Genomic DNA, 24,101 nt, shown 5'->3' with positions numbered 1-24,101 from the left:
AGGTTCGATCGCCGGCTGTGCACCAATGGGCTTTCTTTCTATGTGCGCATTTAACATTTGCTGGAACGGTGAAGGAAAACATGGTGAGGAAACCGACATGTCTTAGACCCATAACTCGGCGGCGTGCGTCGGGCTGGAGGCTGATCACCTGCTTGCCTATTAGATTTAAAAGTGATCATAAAACAGATTCAGAAATCTAAGGCCAAGACCTAAAATAGGTTGTAGCGCCACTGATTTATTTATTGTATTAAAACTGTTGATTAAGGATGTACCTGCTAAAAGCCTATTTAAAAATGATAAACGCTGATTAACTACTTAACTAATTCTGTAACTTTATTAAGATCCAGTTATTTTTGTAGTTGAAGATCAAATAAAAAACTGTTCTATTATACATTACTTTACTTATAATTATTGACAATAACAATAAACCGTCCCAGTCAAAATTTTCAAACAGAAATTTAACAATAAATTAAATTTCAAAATATAATATCCATGGGTAACGGTATCCCTTAACATCAGGTGAGCTTTAAGCACGTTTACCCGTTTTAAAAAAAAATAAACGATGATTTTTGGACGAAGCCGTAATTTAGCCTAAATTGTGCAATAACGATCAAGTCGCAGTACGGCAGAGCAGCTGTTAAATCAAAATTACTTTCCCTAAAGTCGCCGCAACATCACGGAGTCGGGACGACTTAACTAGGAAACCTCAAGTAATTACAGCACACCCGTAGTGCGACCTATCTTTACACGTAATAATAAACTACATTGCTATTTTAACACACATATATTATGACTAATATCATTAAAAATAATCAATTATATAATATAACAAAAATTCTCGAAAAATATAATTTAAACAATTATTTACAGAAACAAATATAATATAAAATACAGTATCATACACTGTATCGCACCATAAGACAAAATAAAGCTTTACGAAGTGCTCAGAACAAACTGACCAACCTCTTATATAATTATTTTTCAAATATTATATAATATTTTCATTATACTGCTACTAAAATAAATAATTATAATATTATGGTAACACATTGTCTTAATCTATATAACAATATTGTCCAATTGATTTCTTTTTTCTACCTCCAACTCGAAGTAACCTTGATGCTTTTCACAATTGTTAAAAATAAATTATTCCCTCTGAATACATGCAGAGAATATTTTTTCCATTAGATATAACTCGTTTAATTACCGTGTAATTCCGCTTGGATTGTATGAACATGTACCATGACGAAGATGGGTTACTCACACTGATTAGGAGCCATCCATAAAGTACGTCACACGTTAATGGGGAGGGAGGGTATCACCGAAGTGTGACTTCGTGTGACAAGGGGCATGGGGGGGTTAATACTATTGTGACGTCACATGTTAAAATTTAAAATACTAAAACGCAAAGTATGGATGTGAATTAAAAATTTACGAACTTGATCTATACTACATTTCTTAATAATTTAACATTCTCGCTATGCGATAATCTCTCATGCAACGTCATGTAACTTCTAGAGCGGCCTTGTAATGCAAATGAGACACTCAAATTCACGAGAATTTTGAATGGTAAGGATTTAAAGATAAATTTAAAAAATGTGTGACGTCACATCAGGAGGGGGGGGGGGGGGGTTATAAAAATGTGACAAGGACGGGGGGAGGGGTTCAAAAGTCCTAAAATTCGTGTGACGTAATTTATGGATGGCCCCTTAAAAGCCGAATATTGAAGACAATTCTTTGACACATGAATATTAGGAGCAGCCCCCAATGCTATATAATCTAATTAATGCAATATAAATAAAATCACAGCTCAAAGTCTACCCTATCGAGAGCCGCGGTCCACGCCACATATTTGTACTCAAAAACAAATTATTGCACGTACGCACTGACGTATTTGAGCTTATACGTCTGCCAGTGCGTATAAGTACTCGACACGGTCAAATGAAAATAGTAACAATTTAAAATAGAATCGTATTTCAATCAAAACGATATTCAATAACAAATAGCTTGTGTTTACAAGATGGTGGCCCAAATCGTGTATCACTATTAAAATACTGACCAAAGACAATTAAAGTAAATAGACAAATCATTGCTGTAAATAATAATATAGATGTTAGTGTGTGTCGCTTAAAAATTATCTGTCATTAACGAGTTTGTATAAAGTGTAAATACTAAAAGTAATTAATTTATCAATCAATCAAACAACACAGTTTATGTTTTTTGAAGTTACACTTTTTTAGGCGCCCTCAAATAAGTCAAACTTTTTCGATGTAGAACTTTTTTGTAGCAACACTTAAAAAATGTCAGAATTAAATTAAAAATCAGAGTATACAAAGACTTGTTTTAATTCTATCCACCTTTAATTGTCTTTGACAACAATACGTCAGTTGCAATCATAAACATAAAGACGTGTTTTTTTAATTGCACAGAGAAACGTTTAGGGCAGTGGCCAAGGTAGGCCAGAGAAATTGACCGGTCCACCGAGACCGGCATCCGCTTCCAAGAGGCTCATAATTACCGCCATGGCGGCTTCCCCATTTCCGTCGATCGCCGGCGGTGACAGCGGCGGCGGCGTGGGGCACAGCTCGACGGGGGGCGAAGCCCGAGCTGCCGCTACGCTGAGTGGGACGTTGTTGAGGACGGCTGTGCAAACCGTCTCGCTGCTCTCGCCCGCGTCGCCGCATAGGATGTTGTCCACCAGTGACGGCTGAAATGATACCGCGACATGATATGAGACGGCCTGATGTCAACTGCGACATCTAAAAAAGCATCTCTTGCTTGCTAGAAGAACGATGTTAATTGATCATCATCATCAAACCATCACCATTACACCCCAAGGTTATAAAGAAAATACATTTTATTGGAAGTGTTTTTATTGTAATGGGATGAGACATTTATTATGATGGTTGATCGTTGCTGGGGTGTGGTCTTGTGAGCGTGTCCGTCTGTGACACGGGAGAGGCTGATCTCCTACCAGGGGTACTGTTGGGAACAATATTCTACCTTCAAATATGAGTATTCTATAGTAATACTAGCTGACCCGGCAAACGTCGTTTTGCCATGTATATTATTTCTTGGAAATATTTTGTTTAGTTCAATAAAAATAACTATGTACAATAATAAAACAAAGGTGATGTATCTTTGTATGTTGTAAAAAAAAATTGGCTAAAAAATAAAAATAAAGTTTTTTGGAGTTGACACCCCTTACCACTTGAAAGATAGATAGTAGCCGATTCTCAGACTTTAACTGAATATGCATAAAAAAATTCATAAGAATCGGTCGAGCCTTTTCGGAGGAGTATAGGAACGAACATTGTGACACGAGAATTTTATATATTAGAAGTATATATGAATAGGCAATGAAATTTTGACTTGACTTGATTCGCATACAAAAAGCTATGACGTTAACTTTAGCTATTCGATTAAATGTATTTCTCTAATTGTTAGCGTCTGACGTCCCTATTATTAATAAATAATAAATTTTTAAAGGCCGGCAACGCACCCACTAAAAATGGGTGTCTATGGGCTGCGTAGACTGCCCTTTTTGGTCGTCCCGTAAGCACGTTTGCCCCCCTATTATATAAAAAAAATGTATTTGAAAACATTGAATGTATAATGTGTGCGTGCACGGACCGACTTGGGACGAGTCCATGCACGCACACATGTTCGTCCGGTCCGTGTCGGTGAATGAGGTGAATTGGTGGAACAGTACCTGCTGATGAGAGAAGAGGGCATCCTGCAGCAAATCAGGCGGCAATTCAGGTGAAAAGTCATTCGATGGTCTGCGCAAAGCCTCTTCCGCGATAGTAGAGCCTACTTTGTGGCACTCCAGTTGCGAGTCGATCAAGCGCTGCATTTCCACATCTCCCTCCTCACCTTCTGGAACGTTCCACTCATACGTTAACGCTGTGCTTTTGAAGCTTTTATTACTGTTTTGCCGGTTTAGTACGAGTAATTAAAGTAATTCACAAAATAAAACCAAATTCCTGCTTATATCTTTAGTTGAAACCGCATTCTTGGACGTCTAAGGGTGCGTACAGATTATGTAACATATTATATAACTTGTGTTTTATAACACGTCCACATTATGTAACCTTGTTATTCAACATTATAACATAAAACAATACTGTACACATTAGAATAACAATGTTATATAACCATTTTAAATAACAAAATAACGTAGATGCTGGGTTCGTCCTAGCATACATATCTATAACATGTTATTATAACATGTTTTATAACATTCAGTGTCCACATTATCTGAAACATGTTGTATAGCAATGTTGTATAACATGTTATGTTATATAGTCTGTACGCACCTTAATATTATCATTTCAATTTCAATCACCCATCTAATACAAGGTCGGACTTGGAATCTTATTGTTGTGATTCTGACTATTTAACCAGAGTTTCTGTCGTCGTATTTTTTTAAATAGAACCGTAGGCATGAAGCTTTCAAGTGCGTTGCCGACCTTTTAAGAATTGGTAACTTCTTTTCCTCAAGGACCCTAAGTAAAGACAGCTGGTTCCACATAGTGGTGGTGTAAAAGTTGCTTGTGTAAAACTCCGTAAATGTTTATTACTTCGTTTCGTTTATATTTATCAGAATCAGGCTTATTATAAGAATTTGTATAGTTTCTGTTTCTTTTTCGCCTTTTTAACTTTTAATATATATAGAGTTCATAATTTTTAAGAAACTTACATAGTTGAAGAAGATTGGCAATCTTCTTCAACTATGTAAGTTTCAGGTGTAAAACAGTAGTCCATAACTGTGCTTAGTATAAGATCCCGATCGATATACAACGACCTTTACCGAGATGCTTATTTAATGAAACGTATTTTATATCTAATTTAATAGTCAATAAATATAATCCATATGGGTTGCCTAACAAATTTCAGTCCAGAGTATTTTAATTAATATTTAAAAAAAAATATTTTTTTATAATTTGCATGTAGTACATTTTTTTAATTTTTTTCAATCAATATTTTTAATTTATTTATGTATCATAATATATGTATATATATATGTAGGTAGTATTATATATGTATCACTATAACTTTCTTTTTTACTAAAGATGTATATATATTAATACTTTAGTGTCACATAAATAATTAATTGATTAAAAACAACCTAACGTTTGCATAATCTATGGGCTTCATACTTTCGATTGGTATAGAATTTATCTAATAATCATACCGGTGAGATATTTAAAAAAATCTATTTTTTTTAAATATTAATTAAAATACTCTGGACTGAAATTTGCTAGGCAACCCATATGGATTATATTTATTGACATATTAAATTAGATATAAAATATGTTTCATTAAATAAGCATCTCGGTGAAGGTCGTTGTATATCGGGATCATAGACCACTACAATAATAATATCTTTCTGATTTCCATATTTTTTTTAATTTCTTTTGTTGTGTTCGTTAATATCTTTTCTTATGTAAGAAAAAATAAAAACTTACATGGAAAAAAATAATTTACTAAAAATAGGACTTTTTTGCTACCACTATGCGTTCCCTTACTTCTTATTTTACAGTTCCATTTGTCTTTCGGAAAGTTCTTCGATATCCGTTACTTGATCGTGATTAAACTTTACTTCCTTTCATGCTTTGTCATCAAAATCGAAAGAAAATTACGTTAAGATCCTTTAGTTAGAAAATCTTCTGTTTTTCCTAGTTTTAATTATTATGGTTTACGTAAACGAAATAGCAAGATTTTTATTCTACTAAATAAACACACAAAAAAATTACCTAATCGAGGAGGCATGCTGTCCTGCGCAGAGTTTTTGTATACCTGGTCATCGAACCCGGCATTTCCAGGCAGCTGGACATCAATCGCCAGAACAGTGTTATTGGCCACCAGATTCTCAACGTCTTTGGTCCATGGATTGCTACAAATTATGGATAAGTCATTATATCTTTTTTTAAGTGAAACTTCTGAAATGAGGGTAAATTTTTACTAAAACGTCACGAAGATGTGCAGCGTTTTTGTCACAAAAGGGAGAGAGCGATTGAGACCGATTGAAAGAGAGTGAGAAGAGTGAATTACCTTATAGAAATTCTATTTTTAAAATTAAAAGTTTTCTTGAAAAAGTTAAAATTAGTTCGCCCAAGAAGTTTCACTTCTGATATATTATATATAGTAAATGTAAAATTAGAAGCATTTAACATGTTTTTATTTTTTGACTTTGATAAATGAACTTAGTGTTATCTAAATAAATGATTTTGATTTGGTTATCCTTTATCAGATTGCATATTGGTCCGTACATTATTTCTAAAAGATATAACAATTAAAAATATAAACCATTTATAAATTACCGAAAAGGCTTGAAATGGGTGATGAGGCTTGCGTAGAGGCCATCTTTCCGACGGAAGGAGTAGACAGCCGATCGTGCAGAAGATCGGCGCAGCAACGCGGCCTTGTGCGCACGCGCTACTATACCGAGTTCGCCAGGACTCACGTACTCGTACACGCTGCTGCCTAATAGTTCTTGAGGAAGGAAACCCAGCGCCTGTGTCACTCTGGAAAATATGTATGATGGCTCAGCAGTTGAAGAAAAAATGCTACGTAATAGTTTCTAATCTATCGAATACTACATACTATATTGTCAGCAGAAAAACACAAGAGTGAAGTTCGTCAATAGTGATTCATGCCTTACTTCTCTCTACAAGCCGCCATTTTGATGTACACACAGCGAGCCGTCGTACTTGACACTCGTCATTTTCGTTCGAAATCTCGTCGCGAACAGACGGGTGCATCATTCCACATCGTATTTATCATTTGGTTAAGATTTGAGTATAAGAATTAATACCAGACATTATAAGTGTATTAGTGTTTCGAATTCGATTTTTTTTTTAAATTAAATTGTTCGTTATTATTATAATATAATATTTAAAGTTATTCTAACTCATCTTCGAAGATCTTCGATCTGGTATTTAACTAGTGAATAAAAAAAGAAAAAAATCATGTATCCAATTCACACGTAGTAGAAGTGAAACCTTCAAAAACAAAGTTTTTATAATTAAAATACGGTAATTAGACTTTTTCTCTATCTAAATGTAGGATCTTTTCTTAAAAAAAAATATATTTTAATGTTAAATTTTTATTTATAACTTTAATATCAATCTTTAATTTGGTAAAAACTAAAATAATAAAAGTTTGAAATAAATTCACAAGATCCAATGTGGGAGAAAATGAGATAGGAAGCATTATACATTATAGTGTATAAACTTTTAATTAAGTGCAGTATGAAGTTTTCACTTCAAAAAGTTTCTATAACTAATGATTTGTAAATAAAATTGATAAATAATCTAATTTTATAATTAAACTACTTACTTGACTTACTTATTTAATTTTCATCAAATCTGTTTTTTTTATTTCAGAAAATGTATTTGACACACTAATTTAAAGTTTATACACTGTATAATGCCTCCTATCTCACTCTCTCCCACGCTAAATCCTATTAATTTATGTGTCTGTCTCTTTTTACTGTCGTTTTTTCCGTTGCATCCGGTTTGAAATCACAACGATGCTAAAGAAGTTTCACTTCAAAATGTATTAAATTGGTTACCTACCTCTGATCGACGAACAAAAACTTCCCGTCGGGCGCGTGCCTCGAAATGAACTGAAGCTGCCTCAGAGGCGGATGCGGGGCTCGGTCCGTGGAAGTGGAGGGTCCTGAAGGCGGCTGAGGAGGATAAAGCAGCTCCGGCACAGCTCGGCCCACCGCCACCAGGCATGACAGGTTGCAGGCCTCGTCTTCACCCACGCATTCTGTTGAGCCGCCCGGCTCACACATTTCGGCTGGGGCCCAAGACTTCAAGTAGCCTGGATGAATTATTCTCTATTAGCACTCTATTTAGACTGAAATAGGTTCTATAGTAAATACAAATTATAGATGGAGACTTCTCAACTTTATGGTTAGAGCAACGAACAGATTAAATGAGATTACGAAATCTTATAAATTGTGAACCTCAGCTGCTTACAATTTAACGTATTATTATTCGGTAGATTATAATCTATCGAAGTGAAACCGTCAAATTGTGAAACGGATCGCACCTCGCGCGGTGATTGGTTGAACAGAATATGCCCCGCGCCACCATATTTGTTTGTTAATTAGTTTTTTGAGATAGATTACAATCTAACGATGTTTACAATTTTACGCTAGCATATATATACATCAATTTTCTGTATTGTCGTGTAAATAAATAAATAAATTTGTTTTAATAATCTCGATAAACACACCGGTAAACTGCACGACACAGTACTTCTTGTCGCCGGTCTTCTTGGGAGGCTTGCGCTCATCTTCGGGAATCTTGCGGTCGGGGGTTATGCGAGATTTGATGCGACAAGAGAAGGATCGTCGAGCGCCAGGGCAGAGCCTCGAGGCACCGTGAGCCAGGTCCGCTTTCACTGGAAGCATCGCTGCAAATGACACAATCTTTTAAGGAAATAGGCTATTTGACAGTAAAAAAATATTGGTTGTTTGTAAAGTAGGTTTACGATCGAGATGTTTACGTGATAACGTCTTATTGGTGATATAAGTTTTTGGGAAGTAAGGAATTAATGAAGATAACAATTTTTTCAAATTTTAAATTACATCTATCGTTTTATTCACACTTTTGATGATAAATTTCGGGTGTAAAATGACAAGTTTACTTATTCGACTATGATATACATTTTTCTTCATACATTCACGGAATGACTGGCAGCGCTCGAGATGAGACGGGAGATCGGTCCGTCTCTCTCTCGTTATACCTGCGATCGCGCTCGTGAGGTTTTGGTGTGACACAAGTTTCTGAACATGTCACCCGACTAAAACGATTTTAAAGACGTTATCACGTCAAAAATAATATGTGACGACCACATCGCCCACTGATGTGATTTGAGCAACAAAATACCGCTCAAGAACAGAGGCAAAACCAGAGATAAATCCACGGCAACACAATTATTTTATCACAGACTAACATTGGGGACATTCTTATATTATTCCTATCCATTTTCATTACTGTTTCTACGAGTAATGGGTACTAAAATACTTCTCAGGTCTGTTGAGCTCTATCCGGGCTTTGAGCACAATTTGAACCACAAGCCACCAAGAGTCGTGAGGATATAATTTTCCCCCGCATCTCTATTCAACGTGTCCAATCTTTTCACTTTGTGAGTACGCGTAGAATATGATATATAACATCAACCGCTTTTTAGCGTTAAGTTCCTAGAAAAGCGGTGCCGTTAACTAACGGCCGTCATTTTACGGTTGTTAATAACGGCCGTCTTTACGGTGACCAAGCTGTGGTTTCCTAGAAAGTAGTGCGACCGTATTTTTGAAGTGTTATTCCAATTTCGTTTCCTCACGATGTTTTCCATCACCGTTCGAGTGAATGTTAAATGCGCACATAGAAAGTCCATTGGTGCACAGCCGGGGATCGAACCTACGACCTAGGCCAATACTGCAACAACAATAATACCTACGCGAATACCACGCCGAGCTGAGCATGAGTCTTTTCTGTTGGATCTGATGCTGAATTGGGTTGCAAAGTCTTGCCAAACTCCTACTTTATAGCAGATTTTGAAACGTATTTTATACAAATTCTGCTTTTGGATAGTCAATCCAACTTTTTACAACACTTTTTATATTTAACAAGACTTTTTATACTCAAATTATGTAACCTTTTATTATTAACTAAGTTTAAATATTAACGACTTAGCTCAAAGGTTAAATAACACATTTATCATATAAATACTAACTCTTAGCATCGATGAGTCTCTCTCGAGGGCTGAGGTCTGATGAGGAAAGCTGTTCCTTCACTTTGGACACGTCTTTGGGATGGAGGATGTCAAAAAGACTCTGTCCAAGTAACTCAGACTGAAAGACACAAGTCATTGAATTAAAATGAAACTCACAAGTACCCAACATAGTAATAAATTTATACTACTCTATAGAACACACCTGGTCATAATGAAGCAATGTGGTGACGCTGGCTGATAGGTACAGCAGCCGCCCTCGGTCGCATCCCACCACCATGATGAAACAATCGGCTGCGGCGCGAAGGACTAGAGCGTTCAGCTCGCGCTCGGAAAGAAAGGCAGGCCTCGGCCGAACAGTCAACGGTCCTGCAGATGACAGATATAAAACTCTTGTGTCACAATGTTCGTTCCCATACTCCTCCGAAACGGCTCGACCCATTCTTATGATTTTTTTATGCATATTCAGTAAGTCTGAGAATCGGCTACTATTAATCTTTCAAACCCCTAAGTGATAAGTGGTGTAATTTTTTTATGAAACAACATACAAAAATACATACAAACTCTAATTTTCACCCCTCTACGATCAACTATTTTTATTATTGATAGTTATTTTTATTGAACTAAAAAAAGCCGGGTCAGCTAGTATATAATATATACTATACATGTTCAATGAAACTTTGATGTGCCCAATTCTGTATAATTGTATTAACCTGCTGACATGGCCCCGCGCACTGACCGCAGATGCTGCACTGCCATTCGCAGCACAGTCAACTTGTCCAGCTTCCGAGCTATCGCCCCACACATCGGCACCATCGCGCTCAGCTCCGATATGTACGTGTTCATTTTGTCACGGCGCCGCTTCTCTATTTCACTGTGGTTCTGTCTGAGAACCGATATTCACAATCATCAATTCCATAGTGGCAACTAAACGCGTGGATTCTATAAGCACTGACGCACTCGTGAACTAGTTTCGACTTATGGAAAAAAATCGGTTGTCTGTAAAGTCGGTTTACTGACGATAGTTGAACGTGACAACGTCATAAGAAAATACTGATGGTATGGTTGCATTTTTCAAAAGAAAATTTTAATTTTATTTGTTTATAGATATTTTGTATGGATATAGAGAAGGAGGTAAATGGAAGTCACAATTGAATTGATCGATTACAATATAATACGATATATATTTTATATACAATAAAGATGTCGAAAGAGGCCGATTGTGCCTCTTTGTCGCTCGTTCCGCGCTCTCTCTTGCACTTCAAGCCGTAAATGGAACGCCTCAGAGCGAGGTAACGCCGCATGCGTCATGTTTTTTCGTGCGTGCAGCCGGCTCCATCGTATTATAAGACGTTGTCACGTCAAAAACTAATACATTTACAGGTATATTCAATATTGGAAACTAATTCTGTTTCCTAGGTTTTCAATTTCGCTTATAGTGTGTGGTGTTACGCAAGACGCAATTGTTACGCAAGTAAACTAGTCTGAAAAACAAAGGAATTACCTACTTACATTTAATTTAAATATAAATTCGCAACAATGAAAAAATCGCAAGAGCCTTGTATTCATTCGCGTATTCTAAGCGTCAATAAATTTTAGGAGCCAAATGAATTTTTTTAAAGTAATATTATTATCATGAATACTTAGGAACTTACCTCTTATCGGGCAGGGTTCGGACCGATCGAGAATCGTCAGTACCATCGTCTTCGTATGTTAGAGGCGCGGAGGTTACGGAACTGAAATTGATTAAGCCTATATTACACCGGGGCAACACTGTGCGGCATTGCGGAATGCCACAAGGCATGCTATAAACTTTAAAATGTTGCACATTGTGGCAAGAACCGTGCGGCATGGCGACACCTTGCGTCATGGCAGACTGTTTTTGTTTGTTTTTTTTTTGGTCTGCTTCAATTTTTGTAAGTAAACTAGTCCGTAAGCCATTCTGAAGTAATGTTCTTTTCCACCAACGTTTCTTCTTCCGTTGTTTAGCTGCATGGCTTATAGTACTAAATAAGCTGCTGCTAAAGTTACTAAGTAGACCAGTAACACTCTATAACAATGCTTTGGTAAGTATCCCACGATGTTGCCTCGGCGTAAAAAAGGCTGCCGAATGCCACATACGTCGCAAATGCTTTCTATTTGTAGCATGCCACAAGGTGCCGCATGCCGCAATGTGTAGCATGCGGTACTGTCGCACGCAAGACAGCCTTTACAAATCACTATTCGAATTCTTTATTGCCAGTTGGGAATGTATTTATTGTACCAATTGTATGTTATACGCAACGCAAGTATAAGTGATCAGATCACTAATGGTTGATCATATCCCAAGCCAATTCCTAAACGCCTAATTATTCATTAGTATATATATGAACACAAATATTTCATAAGAATGGGATAAAAAGAGGTATTAATTCCTTATAAAACATTGTGTTTACACAGATAATACTTACAGGCATAAAAACATTAAACGGTGCGCAAGCATGTTTATTTTGTCTCTTTAGTTTCTTCAAAAAGACTGAAAACGTCAGTGGGAAATAAAAGTCTAGTCGAATGGGCTAAGCTTTCTTGGTACTTTCATGTAATAATTTGAAGCGAGATATTTGCTATAAACAGGAAATAAAACTGTCACTCACTAAGATGATGGTTTCCTTTTGCGCGTGGCGCTGGCGGGCTGGAGCAACTGCGAGGACGCGGTGGAAGAGGAGGAGCGGGGCAACTCACACCCTGACATCTCATAAGCATCGGTACTGGATAACAAATACATAGTTTAATAATATCAATAGTAGTAGTGGTAATACAGTCTAAACTCTTTATAACAAAATTAGCTATAACGACAAACTATCTATAATGTAAAAATAGTTACATTTGTTTGGTATAACACAAAACCCATACATTAATTCACTCCTTATAACACCATAGACATTCTCTATAACGAGAAATATGTTCATATTTAGACATTAACAACATACTTCAGTGTAATTGTTTTTATAATCAGCTTACAAAACTAAACTTTTGAGGTGCCGAAATTTCTAAGAAAGCCACCTGAAGTCATAAACAGCCCTCTCGCCTTTGTTATTGTTAATTGCATTAACACGTGTGCCATTATTCTTAATTACATTGCATGTAGGAAATTTTGGTCTCAGTTACTAAACGCATCACCGTCACCTATCGTGTTTTATCAGTCGTATACAAACTTTGAAATTGTCAAAATGGCCACTAAAAGAAAAGCGTTATGTATTATATGTGTTTAGAATAAATTAAAGTTAAAATTGTTGACGTGATAACGTCTTTAAAATCGTTTTAGTCGGGTGACATGTTCAGAAACTTGTGTCACACCAAAACCTCACGAGCGCGATCGCAGGTATAACGAGAGAGAGACGGACCGATCTCCCGTCTCATCTCGAGCGCTGCCAGTCATTCCGTGAATGTATGAAGAAAAATGTATATCATAGTCGAATAAGTAAACTTGTCATTTTACACCCGAAATTTATCATCAAAAGTGTGAATAAAACGATAGATGTAATTTAAAATTTGAAAAAATTGTTATCTTCATTAATTCCTTACTTCCCAAAAACTTATATATCACCAATAAGACGTTATCACGTAAACATCTCGATCGTAAACCTACTTTACAAACAACCAATATTTTTTTTTTCTGTTCTTTCCCTATACCGAATATTTTCTAAAACTAAAAAATACTTTATCCCTTTAAATTCGTTATAAAGAGTTTATACTGTAGTTTAATAATATAAATCTAAATAATATCAATAGTAGTAGTGGTGATATAATCATTTTCGTTTTAACCTTATTAGTTAGATTTGAAATATTTATATTAGTCGATGTCTGCCTAAATAAATACAAAAGTAAGTAGTAATGACCTGGTATATCGATAATCTTATTACGTCTAATATATATCACGTTGTCCAGTTATTCCACCTCCGATATACGACATAATAGTTGAAGTGATGTGTGTCAGATAATATTAAGCGCCACGTGGGTTGTTCCCTTTATTTGGTTATTTTTAAAGACACGTAGGTGTATGATACACGTCTTTTTCATACAGGTATGTAATATAATTAATCATACGTGTCTAGTGTATAAACTGACTTTGACATATAATGCTGCTTACTCCGCCGCACACCACGGTGTTGTGTAATATACACTTACCTAAGTTACTTAGAGTTAAGTTATGATAACGTCACTTAGACTTTTCGTTGTTCAAAGTGCGGAACAATAATTTCTCTTGCAAAAGGGGGAAGTTATTTGCGATATTTGTTTTAAAATAAGTGTCGCTTGCCATTGTCATTTTGCATGATGATTTTCTATTTTAAATGAGTACCGAGAGTTATTTTTCTCTCGACCTTCACGTCTACCTATTCAAATTTAATGACGTGGAATAAGTGATACCTGTATCTTATATTATGATACAGGTATCACTTATTTTATAATGTATATTTACAGATTGATTATATGAATAACATACCAACAAGCAAATTGTCAATTGTAGAATATTATGTTAAAGACTTGAATGAAATACTTACAAGACTGGGCTCTTCCTCTTTCGCTGCTCGAGCTGCATCGTGTGCGCAGTTTGCGGCATGAGGCCCGAGTCGCGGGCAGCGACCGAACCCACCTCAGACGCCGCACCCGCCACCGCACCCGCTGTCACCTCGTACCCCGCCGACGCACCCGCCACCGATCCACTGGAACAAGGATACCTCATGTCAGTATTTCTACGTAACATTCCATAAATAATAGAGTAGACCGTCTCAGGGCACAGAGCATCTGACCTTGACTTTGGCCTGCCGTTGACTTATGACGGCTACGTAATATTACACGTTTCCATGCAACGTTATGTCATCGCTTCTATGAATTTTCTTTTCACTGTCGTACACAATGATTTTATATTGCAATATAATTTAAAAGCCTCGTTAGTAACAGGATTATCCAAAAGAGTCAAATATTTATTTATCTAATACAATATAAGTAGCGTGAAACACTCCACTGAAGATCCCCTTATTTCATTGAACTTACATTACTAATTTAGTTTTCTTAAAGCTGATATAAAAAAGAAAATTCAGATCAGACAGGTCACAGGTCAGGGAGCGTTCAAGTATTACGTCACGCAATTTTTGGAGATTATTCACATTCATGAATAATCCCCAAAAATTGCGTCGTAACGTTATTCAGTACCCAATAGTAAAACGTTTCGGTACCACACAGTGACTCTTTATACCTAAAAGTTACCATTATGTGGTGTAAAGTATTGGAAAGTCGAAAATAATATTAACAATAACGCGTAATTCAATTTCCGCCCCGCATCGTAACGTTTACCCCAAAATTCGTTACGTAATACTTGAACGCTCCCTAACCGAAAAGACTGGCCCTAAAAGGAGAAGAAAGAAGGGCAAACCAAAAGAGCGAAGGCCGACAAGGGAGAGAAGAGAGAAGGGTTTGTCAAAAATTAGAGGATGGGGGGAAAAAAATAAAATAGGGGGGAAAAGTTGGATGAGCCCTTCTTCTAGACTTCTTTATATACATATTTATTTTTGTATATTACATGTAAATAAGACGTGAAAAAATATACTTATTATTATTAGATGTTTGAAAATACATAATGTATCATTAAAAACTAAATAATTATTATGTAATGTATACTAATAATATACTGCTGACGAGTTTGTTTGTTTAATAACAAGCACTCGGAAATTGTGTTGCGAATGAAAATCAATTTATGTTGGATAGTCAAATGTCCGTTTATTTGCTGATTCGTCGCTTTAATTAGGTCTAAATGAAAATGTTGCAATAACGAAAATATGTATAGGTATGAAGTTATTTCATTACGAGAGCTTTCGTTGTGTGCAGACAAAACCGATAGAGTTACACATCTCATCATAACCAGTACATTTTATTGTTATAAATAAAACAAGATACAATGGATGCTACTAATATTATAAACGAAAGTTTGTATGTATGGATTGATGTTTGATACTCTTTCACGACGAACTACTGAATGGATTTTAATGAAACTTTACAATGATATAGCTACATCACAAAAACACATAGGCTACAATTTATAAAGATATTGTGTTAATTGTCCAAAATATCAAGTAAGTAGGAAAAAATCTACCACCTGCGAGCTATTCTGGCGTGCACTGCCAAAACCGCTAGAGTTACACATATGTAATGTATGATGGAAATATTTTAAATAGTCCTACAAAAAATCCCGCCACAGTATATATCTATGTGTAAGCCATTATAGCCAAAATAGTGAACCATAACTACAATAAAAACTGATAAATTATTTCAAATGCACATTTGGTAGTAATAAATTGATTCCTAAATGAAAATACAAGATACTTTTACCGCTTATGGTATTTAATGTATATAAAATATGACTTTCACGCTACATCATTTGGACATATAATATTTTAATCCTGCGCAGACGATGTCGCGGGCACCAGCTAGTAATAACATTCTTATGTTTCCTTTTACATTACTATTCGCTGTTCATGAATTTGTAGGATTAGCTTTTAAGTTTTAAGTCTGTTATTAATATTTTTTTTGTATTACTTTAGATTAAGGTTCTTCTCTTTATATAATAATATATTTTTTTTTATATAACATTTGGTTCTGCACTTCTCGCACGCATCATGTTTCTTTTTTTTTTTAGTTTTTCTCTTTGACTAGGGTTGCCTGGAAGAGATCGCTTATTAGCGATAAGGCCGCCCGTTGCATCCCTTATAATTTTTATGTATTGTGTTTCTTTTATTTGCAACGAAGTGTAAATAAATAAAAATAAATAACATTAATGCCAACCTAAGGCACCTTTTCATAACGTCATCGCTATAAACTAAAACTCAGCGAATTTCCATCAATAAAATCAGCATAAATTATCGTAAGCATGATCAAACATGTGAACAGTCGTCACATTTCGATAAAGGTGTTACTTACAACTTTCAGTCACTTTGACAAATTCTTGGATACAACTAGTAGCTATACAATCTATTATATAAAAATCAATCCCTATTGCCCTTGGCCACGGCATCACGCGTGAACTGCTAGGCCGATTTCACATTCTTCTTCTTTCTTGATTTCTTCTTTCAAATTCATTTTTTGTTGTGTTTGTTATTGTCAGGTTTTTATGAAAGAAAAATTTAAGAAAATTGCGCGGTAAATTATAAAATTTAAGAATACTTAACCACGATACAGTTCAAACTTTTTTGATGTAACCTTATGGCGTTTGACATAACGTTGACAATCTGTCAACGTGTCACTGAACTCCTCTTAAACGGCTGGACCGATTTAAATGTTTTTTATGTATGCGTTTGGGTGACGCCGTGGATGGTTTAGATTCACAAATCAGCCCAGCAGATTACGCTGCACTTTCATAGTTTGTTTAATATACTTATCGCTTGAAATATCATGCAGCACAACGTCTGTCGGATCCGCTAGTAATAATATAAATATCAGGCTACATATCCATACCACTAATATCACGATTAGAGTTAAATATTAATCTGAAAGAGCTGAGCCTGTCGGAGCCCTACTTGTTTCGAACTTAGTTTGTAAAGGACAATTCTATGAAAGAAAATGTGAGAAGAATTGCCGATGATCCAATCGTTTCTCGTATAAAAATACTAACGTTAGCTACCAAAAAGGCTTGATAAGGTTCTATATACACCTATTGTGCTCGTGTCGTCGAATTAATTTATGATCAAACTCTGATCTCTATTTTACTGAGGTTTTGGTGGTGTAATGTCCTCCAGAAAAGGCGGGGCGCCGTGTGGGCGGCTCTCGAGACACGCCCCTCTCTCAAGCCACCTCTTATCTTGTCTCGGTACAGTGAGGCTGATTTGTTTAAAACACCTTTTCGTATAACGCATAACAATAAGGTCCCACGCTTTACACGATGAAAAGGTACCATTTCGTCGCGAATAAGTATTTCAACTGTATCACAATCACATTAAAACTCAAACGTAATATTATTAACCATCAGATACCAAAATCCAGTTCTAGGTGAGCAAACGCAGACATTAAGAGGCAACTAAATCGATCGTGGTTAATACAATAAAGACTAATTACGTTTAACTTAAAGCCGAAGCCCACGACACCCCTTTGCCTCCCTCCTCACCTCCCCTGAGAACACAACAGTGAACCTTCAAACCATTCGTACGGCTTCACCAAATTAAACTACGAAAATTAACTCTAACTTAAAAGAGTAGACATACATTTTTAATGCTCTATAATCTATATTTACATGACTTAATTCCCTATAACCCATAGATGGATAACCATAGATATAACCATAGATGGGTAACAACCGAGCATTTACCGGATATATTAAGAAACTTTAGATCGCAACTGGAAGATTTCTGCAGTAAGGTAGTGAGATGTATCACTCGCTGCAACAAGAGCGTAGCAGAGGTGAGACGGGCCCCCACTAGCCCATGCATATAAAATAGAAATATGTAGTAATATATGTATTTTTATGTATGGATATTTATATATATTAGTAAATTTATTAATGTATGTATGTATATGTTTGTACAAAATATATGTATAACATAAGGTCCCGCACCACAAGACTCGGGGATATTGGGAAATTTATATAATTAAAAAAAAAACCCATAGATGGGGCAGAGCGTGTCCACAGTGAGTCTCGCGTTCGGTCTTGAGCCTCGTCTTTCACCTCGCTCCAAGTCTATCCGGCTCTCTTTGCCTCGTCTGCGACTGAACGGCGCCAGGTTTGCTTGGGACGGCCACGCTTCCGCTTTCCTTGCGGATTCCAATCAAGCGCTTGCTTGGGAATATGATTGGGATCCCTTCGGAGTATATGGCCTATCCAATTCCATTTGCGTCGCTTAATCTGCTGGCTGATCGGGGTTTCTGGCAGCGTTCCCACAGTTGCTCGATATCTTTTCAGGCCAGTAGATGAATACGGCGAAGACAGCGGTTGACGAAGACTTTTAGTCGGTGTGAGATGTCTTTGTTGACCTTCCACTGTAAGGTCAAGGTTGTGCAAAGGTTGCTCGGGCCTTGGCAATGCGTAAAGTCCTCTTCTGTACCTCCAGTTTCAGATACGACGCATAGAAGGTAAATGTTTGAACGCTTTCTACGTGCTCTACACCCATCCGCGATGTACGGTTCTCAACTCCAACACGCATTTTACGCGAGTACGTAACATGGTAGTCTTAGACTGCTGTATAAGAAACTAGCTGACCCAGCTAACTTCCTTCCGCCTAACAGTCTACTAATATGGTGTTAACTTTAGTTAAACTTAATTAAGGATTTCGTTAAGGTAATAACATAAATACAACTTTTCTTGCAAATACAGAAATGTTTTATTGCTTGCCATTGCGAAAGAAGAATGGCAGTTTTACACATTAGGCCTCTTCTCTCTAGCGCCAATATTGCGATACTGCATGTTAAAGCACTTTCTGATATACCTACAACATTTTTTAGGTTTGTTTTATAGGCGTAATTTTGTCAACAGATGGCACCACATGGTGTTTGCATTCGTAAAATTAATTTATTAATTTATTGATATTCGATAACTTATCCGATATTTTAACAATATTCTGCTATTCGGGGCTGAGAAGAATCCACAAAAAAAGAGATAACTAACATCGGTTTAGCCGATCTTGAGTTATAAGTGGTGTAACTAACACGACTTTGTTTAATATATTTAGATATTAAACTAGACACCTTGAAAACAAAAGATGTTGCAATACCGACATTGTCCCCATGTAAGTATTATATAGTTATATATTGTAGATATACTAGCTGACCCGGCAAACGTGGTTTTGCCACGTATATATATTATTCCTAGGAAACATTTTTTTAGTTCAATAAAAATAACGATGCACTGTAATAAAAAATATGGGTTGATCGTAGAGGGTCGATGAAAATTAAGGGTCGTATGTATTTTTGTATGCTGTATAAAAAAAAATAAAAACAAAAAATTTTAACCAAAAAATAAATAAAAAATTTGGGTTTTGAAAGAGATAGTAGCCGCTACTCAGACTTACTGAATATGCATGAAAAAAAAGATTAAGTCGAGCCGTTTCGGAGAAGTATGGGAACGAACATTGTGACACGAGAATTTTATATATTAGATATATGTATATATATATAAAAGTTTATTAATAGATTGCGTGTTATTATAAAAATCCGTCGACAGTAAGCGATTATAAGTATAAGGTTTCCTAATAACAATATGTGTGTGTACATTGAACCGGCTCACATCGCTTAATTAACTTTATTGTACCTTTGACAACTTTACCTTCAAAGGAATACATTCTTAGTGCCATAAATTTTATATCGTATTATTTCTGTAAAAAGCGTCGCTGTAGACAGAATCATTGCATTACAAAGCTAATGAATAAATTAGGTGTTCAATTAAAATGAAAAACATTGGGCTGAGTTCTTGACTCAACATTAATTGTTAGAAGAGGCCTAGAATAAAACCAGAGGCGCTACAACCTCTACGATGATGTTCTGCTTCACCGTGAGAGAATGTTAATTGCGCGTTTAAACAGAAAAGTCTATTGGTGGCCGACTAACTCACTTCACGTGTATGTATGTATGTATGTATGTAACCGACTCCTTCGGCCTCGATTTTGGCCCACTTTTAACGGACAGATTTAATTCAAACTTTGCGCACCTGTCAAAGATCGATGACAATGCAATAATCCAAAAAAAAAATGAAAAACTATTATTTATTTTTTATTTTTTAGTTAAATTTTTTTTATTATTTTCATTTTTTTTTCGGATTATTGCATTGTCATCGATCTTTGACAGGTGCGCAAAGTTTGAATTAAATCTGTCCGTTAAAAGTGGGCCAAAATCTTTTGGGCCAAAAGTAAGGTCCTCTTCTCTCTCTCTTTAATCGGCAGCTAATGTCTGACCGTCATGGTCAGCAAGAAAGAATCTGGAGCGGATTATCTGTTTCCACTGCTTTCTGTTCAGCGCCTCTCTTATGTCAGTGTACAGTTTTGAGGACGATGAGTCGGAGAGGATCCGTCCATTTGGGCCGTTCAAGTATTACGTAAGCACTATAGGGGGTAGGGGGGGTCTTTGATTTTCTTATTTAGTGATTACTTCAACAGTAATTATTTACTTTTTTACACATATTACCCACATATTGTCTATGCTTGAAAACGAAATGGATTTTCAAGGATTTCTACAAAAAAATAATACGTTTATCTATTATTATTTTTGAGAGCTTTGCTTACTTTTGCTGACAAGAGAAGGGGGGGGGGGGGGTAAATTGCAGTAAATCTGCTTACGTAATACTTGAACGGCCCCATCTGGTTGTTGAACGACCACGTGAGCCTTCATTCAACCATTCAAACATGAGTTTGGTCAGGTTCTCTTATACAACGACACATTCAGCATACAGCATGATGTGAGAGTGAAGTTCATTTAATGTTTCATCATTTTCCAGAAAACTCGAAAGGTGGCACACAATTGCGTTGTAAATTAATTGGATTACGTATTACGCAATAATACGTAAATACGCCCTCTTCTAACAATGTAACTCTAAAACTTCTAACAAGGTTGACTCTTTAGCCGCGAAGAAGAACCGCTTCATATGTGGGTGAAATTCCTTTTTTTTCTTACAATAAAGTTCACAAAAAAAGTGCGACTTTACATGAATTACAATCTAGCCTATACAATAATTATGGCTAATAAGGTTATTTTGACCTAATTTTCTACAATACTAATGAATAGCTTTAAGTAAGGTAATGTTCATTAACAGTCCTTAGTGTTCTATAATATTTTGACACTATGTTCGTGTGTCCGAGATTATACACTTATATTCATTACACTAGGTTTATTAACTCAAAAGGTTTAGTTCTCTTTAGGCTTAAAATAATTAACGAAATCGAGCTTTCAACAGTTAATTATTTTAACAGATTTTAACTTACACCGGTTTTTTAATTATTAAAAATTGTATGTTTTAAACATACACGTATATTTTAATGTTCGGTTTTATTTACTTTATTTGGTTTACAGTGATTATCAAATATGAGTGAAAACTCGTTAAAATAGAACGACGAAGAGAATTTATCCGTCGCCAAAAATGGATTGTCTTCGTAGGGTTTGGGATGCAGATATTAGATCGATCGACTGTCACGGTCTGATCTCAGATTGTTTTCAATCTGAGATAGTGGATTAATTATTGGGTTCGGGCGTAAGTGAGCTAAGCCAAACCGTTTCGCCGTATTTAGGACTGTATCCACATTAAGATCCTTGTGGATACTTTAATGTAGGTACCATACCTTGTTCTAAAACCGTTGTATTATTTCTAAATTGCTCTTAGCTGAACAGCCCCAAAGCTGAATGCCATATGTCCACATATGCATTATCACTTGTTTATAATTAATTTTATTTAGTTACTATCTCTTCATACATGGACGTGGATACGCACGTGAATTGGATAGAACGCAATCACGCAATCATCAATACACCAACTCGATTAAAGAGAAACAATAAGACCATGATTAGATGCATTCATTTGTGTCAGTAGCGGCCACAAATACGTACGTACTATGCAAAACGTCGCTACGATTGCGTCGTGTGCGTATTGTACGTTGATCAAAGGTGAGGCAAATGTTTCGCGTTTGTAAGTCAATTGGAAACGTCCTTCGACAAACTGTCGATCTTAGCTTTACGTGTCAGTTGGCAAATGCCTGGCCAAAGTAATGATTTCCTCAGGGACATTGAGAGATTTACATTTGTACCCGTTTGAGCTTAGAATTATTATTGTAATCACTTTGATAACAGATTATTAATTGCCTAAATCTACATAATGTAAAAATCAAAATAATTTATTCATATAGGTATCACAATTTACACTTATGAACGTCAAAAAAGAAATACATGCTTCTAATTTTACATTTACTGCCAGCTCTCAAATCAAGGGCGTAGACGGAAGCGAACTGGCAAAAAACTTTCCGCCACTCTTAATCGCCAAGTTTTTTGTTTTACACAATGTTTGTAAGTTGCAACCATTACACCATGTTCCACATGACATCTTAAATAATAAATGGTTAATTGATTAATTCATAATAATAAAATAAATTAAAAACAAAGATTTGTCCTCTATCAGCAGGAGGCATGGTGAAACAGGAGCAAGCACATTCTCGTGGGCACAACACGAAAATACGTAGTCGAAATAACTAACATCACCAAATACACGAATTCAAGTCCGACCAGTCACCACAAGTAGCACCCGTTCACGAGTATGATGCATGGTCAGCCATCGGCCCCCTCGACATATTTTAGGGAGAGAGACAACCCGACGCATATTGGAATTCATGTCTATTTCTTTCCTTTATTGACATCCGCAGGCACTAGACATATCTAGTCAAAGTACCCAAATCGCTCAGTCAATGTTGTATTAAAACAATAAAAACGCAGTTGTTGATTTAGATAGAGTAACATCTAAAAACATAGATGATTATTATAGAACGTGTTTCTAATAATATTTGTGACATTTGTATGATTTCTCACGTGAATGACGCATTTCTAAGAGAAACTGCAACTTAAGTTCGATTGAGCCTTACAGTAATAATCGAAGTTTACTTGAAATCAACTCAAATTAAAGTTTTCATTTTTAAATATCGTCAAAATTGGAAGCAAGAAATATTTTTAATTGAGAATCCAATCAAAAGTTTTTTCGCGATCGTTTTTCTTTTATTTTAATAACTCATTTTTCATCGATAGATAGGGTTCCCCACGGCGCTACATCCGTTCGACGACGGACCGAGCAATAAAAAAAGTACACTAGTATGAATTTTTCCCGATTCATAGCTTTCTATATGGACGTCCTGATTTTTTTTTATTATTTATTTATAAAAAAACTCTTCCCCTAACATTCAAAATTGACAATAGTGAATAAAATTTACAGACGAAACAAAATAAAAACTGTGTGTACACGCATTAAAAGCGTTATTTCTTCATTTGTAGAAAAACCACACTAACAATAGAAAAGTAGTAGTTTATGCAACTGTCATTTAATAGAGGGTATTAAAACATGAGTGTTTTAATACCTAATTATATGCAGTTGCATACACTACTTTATTTAATCTCATGGCTATAGGTTTCCAAGTCATATAGTCTTGATAACATTTGTCGTACGCTTTTCTTGATTTTTCTGGCAAAACTATTCGTCAGTTTCGTAGCTTTTTCTAGAATGTCAAGTGGAGGTAAATTTTCATCGGTATCGTCGGTGTTGCTTGACATTTTTGCTACTAAAGTTTTATCCAACAAAATATTACTCAAATTCGTATTTACGAAATAGCGCCAAAATTGAAAAAGTCTGTTAATGGTCTATTAGC

At 35.8% G+C, this 24,101-nt stretch overlaps 1 protein-coding gene across 6 annotated transcripts in view; it reads right to left on the bottom strand.

Annotated features, from left to right (window-relative positions):
- Nucleotides 1–384: 384 nt before the first annotated feature.
- LOC125062513 (protein cycle) overlaps nt 385–24,101 on the bottom strand; it is a 46,268-nt gene continuing 22,551 nt past the window's right edge. For 4 of the 6 annotated variants that reach the window (XM_047668506.1, XM_047668507.1, XM_047668505.1 and 1 more), the window contains 12 exons: nt 14,295–14,456; nt 12,387–12,500; nt 11,409–11,489; nt 10,467–10,639; nt 9,959–10,122; nt 9,757–9,874; nt 8,254–8,433; nt 7,584–7,836; nt 6,327–6,530; nt 5,760–5,899; nt 3,713–3,879; nt 385–2,707 (listed from right to left, as the gene is read on the bottom strand). In XM_047668506.1, coding sequence (XP_047524462.1) covers nt 2,438–2,707; nt 3,713–3,879; nt 5,760–5,899; nt 6,327–6,530; nt 7,584–7,836; nt 8,254–8,433; nt 9,757–9,874; nt 9,959–10,122; nt 10,467–10,639; nt 11,409–11,489; nt 12,387–12,500; nt 14,295–14,456 — 2,026 coding nt within the window. In that variant the 3' untranslated portion in view covers nt 385–2,437. Of the gene's footprint in view, nt 2,708–2,736; nt 2,983–3,712; nt 3,880–5,759; nt 5,900–6,326; nt 6,531–7,583; nt 7,837–8,253; nt 8,434–9,756; nt 9,875–9,958; nt 10,123–10,466; nt 10,640–11,408; nt 11,490–12,386; nt 12,501–14,294; nt 14,457–24,101 lie in introns of those variants that run through there. The other 2 variants (XM_047668504.1, XM_047668508.1) reach the window with 2 other exon arrangements.

This window comes from Pieris napi, chromosome Z (assembly GCF_905475465.1).
Source record: "Pieris napi chromosome Z, ilPieNapi1.2, whole genome shotgun sequence".
Lineage (NCBI taxonomy): Eukaryota > Metazoa > Arthropoda > Insecta > Lepidoptera > Pieridae > Pieris > Pieris napi.
This window is presented reverse-complemented; position numbering and strand designations above follow the sequence as displayed.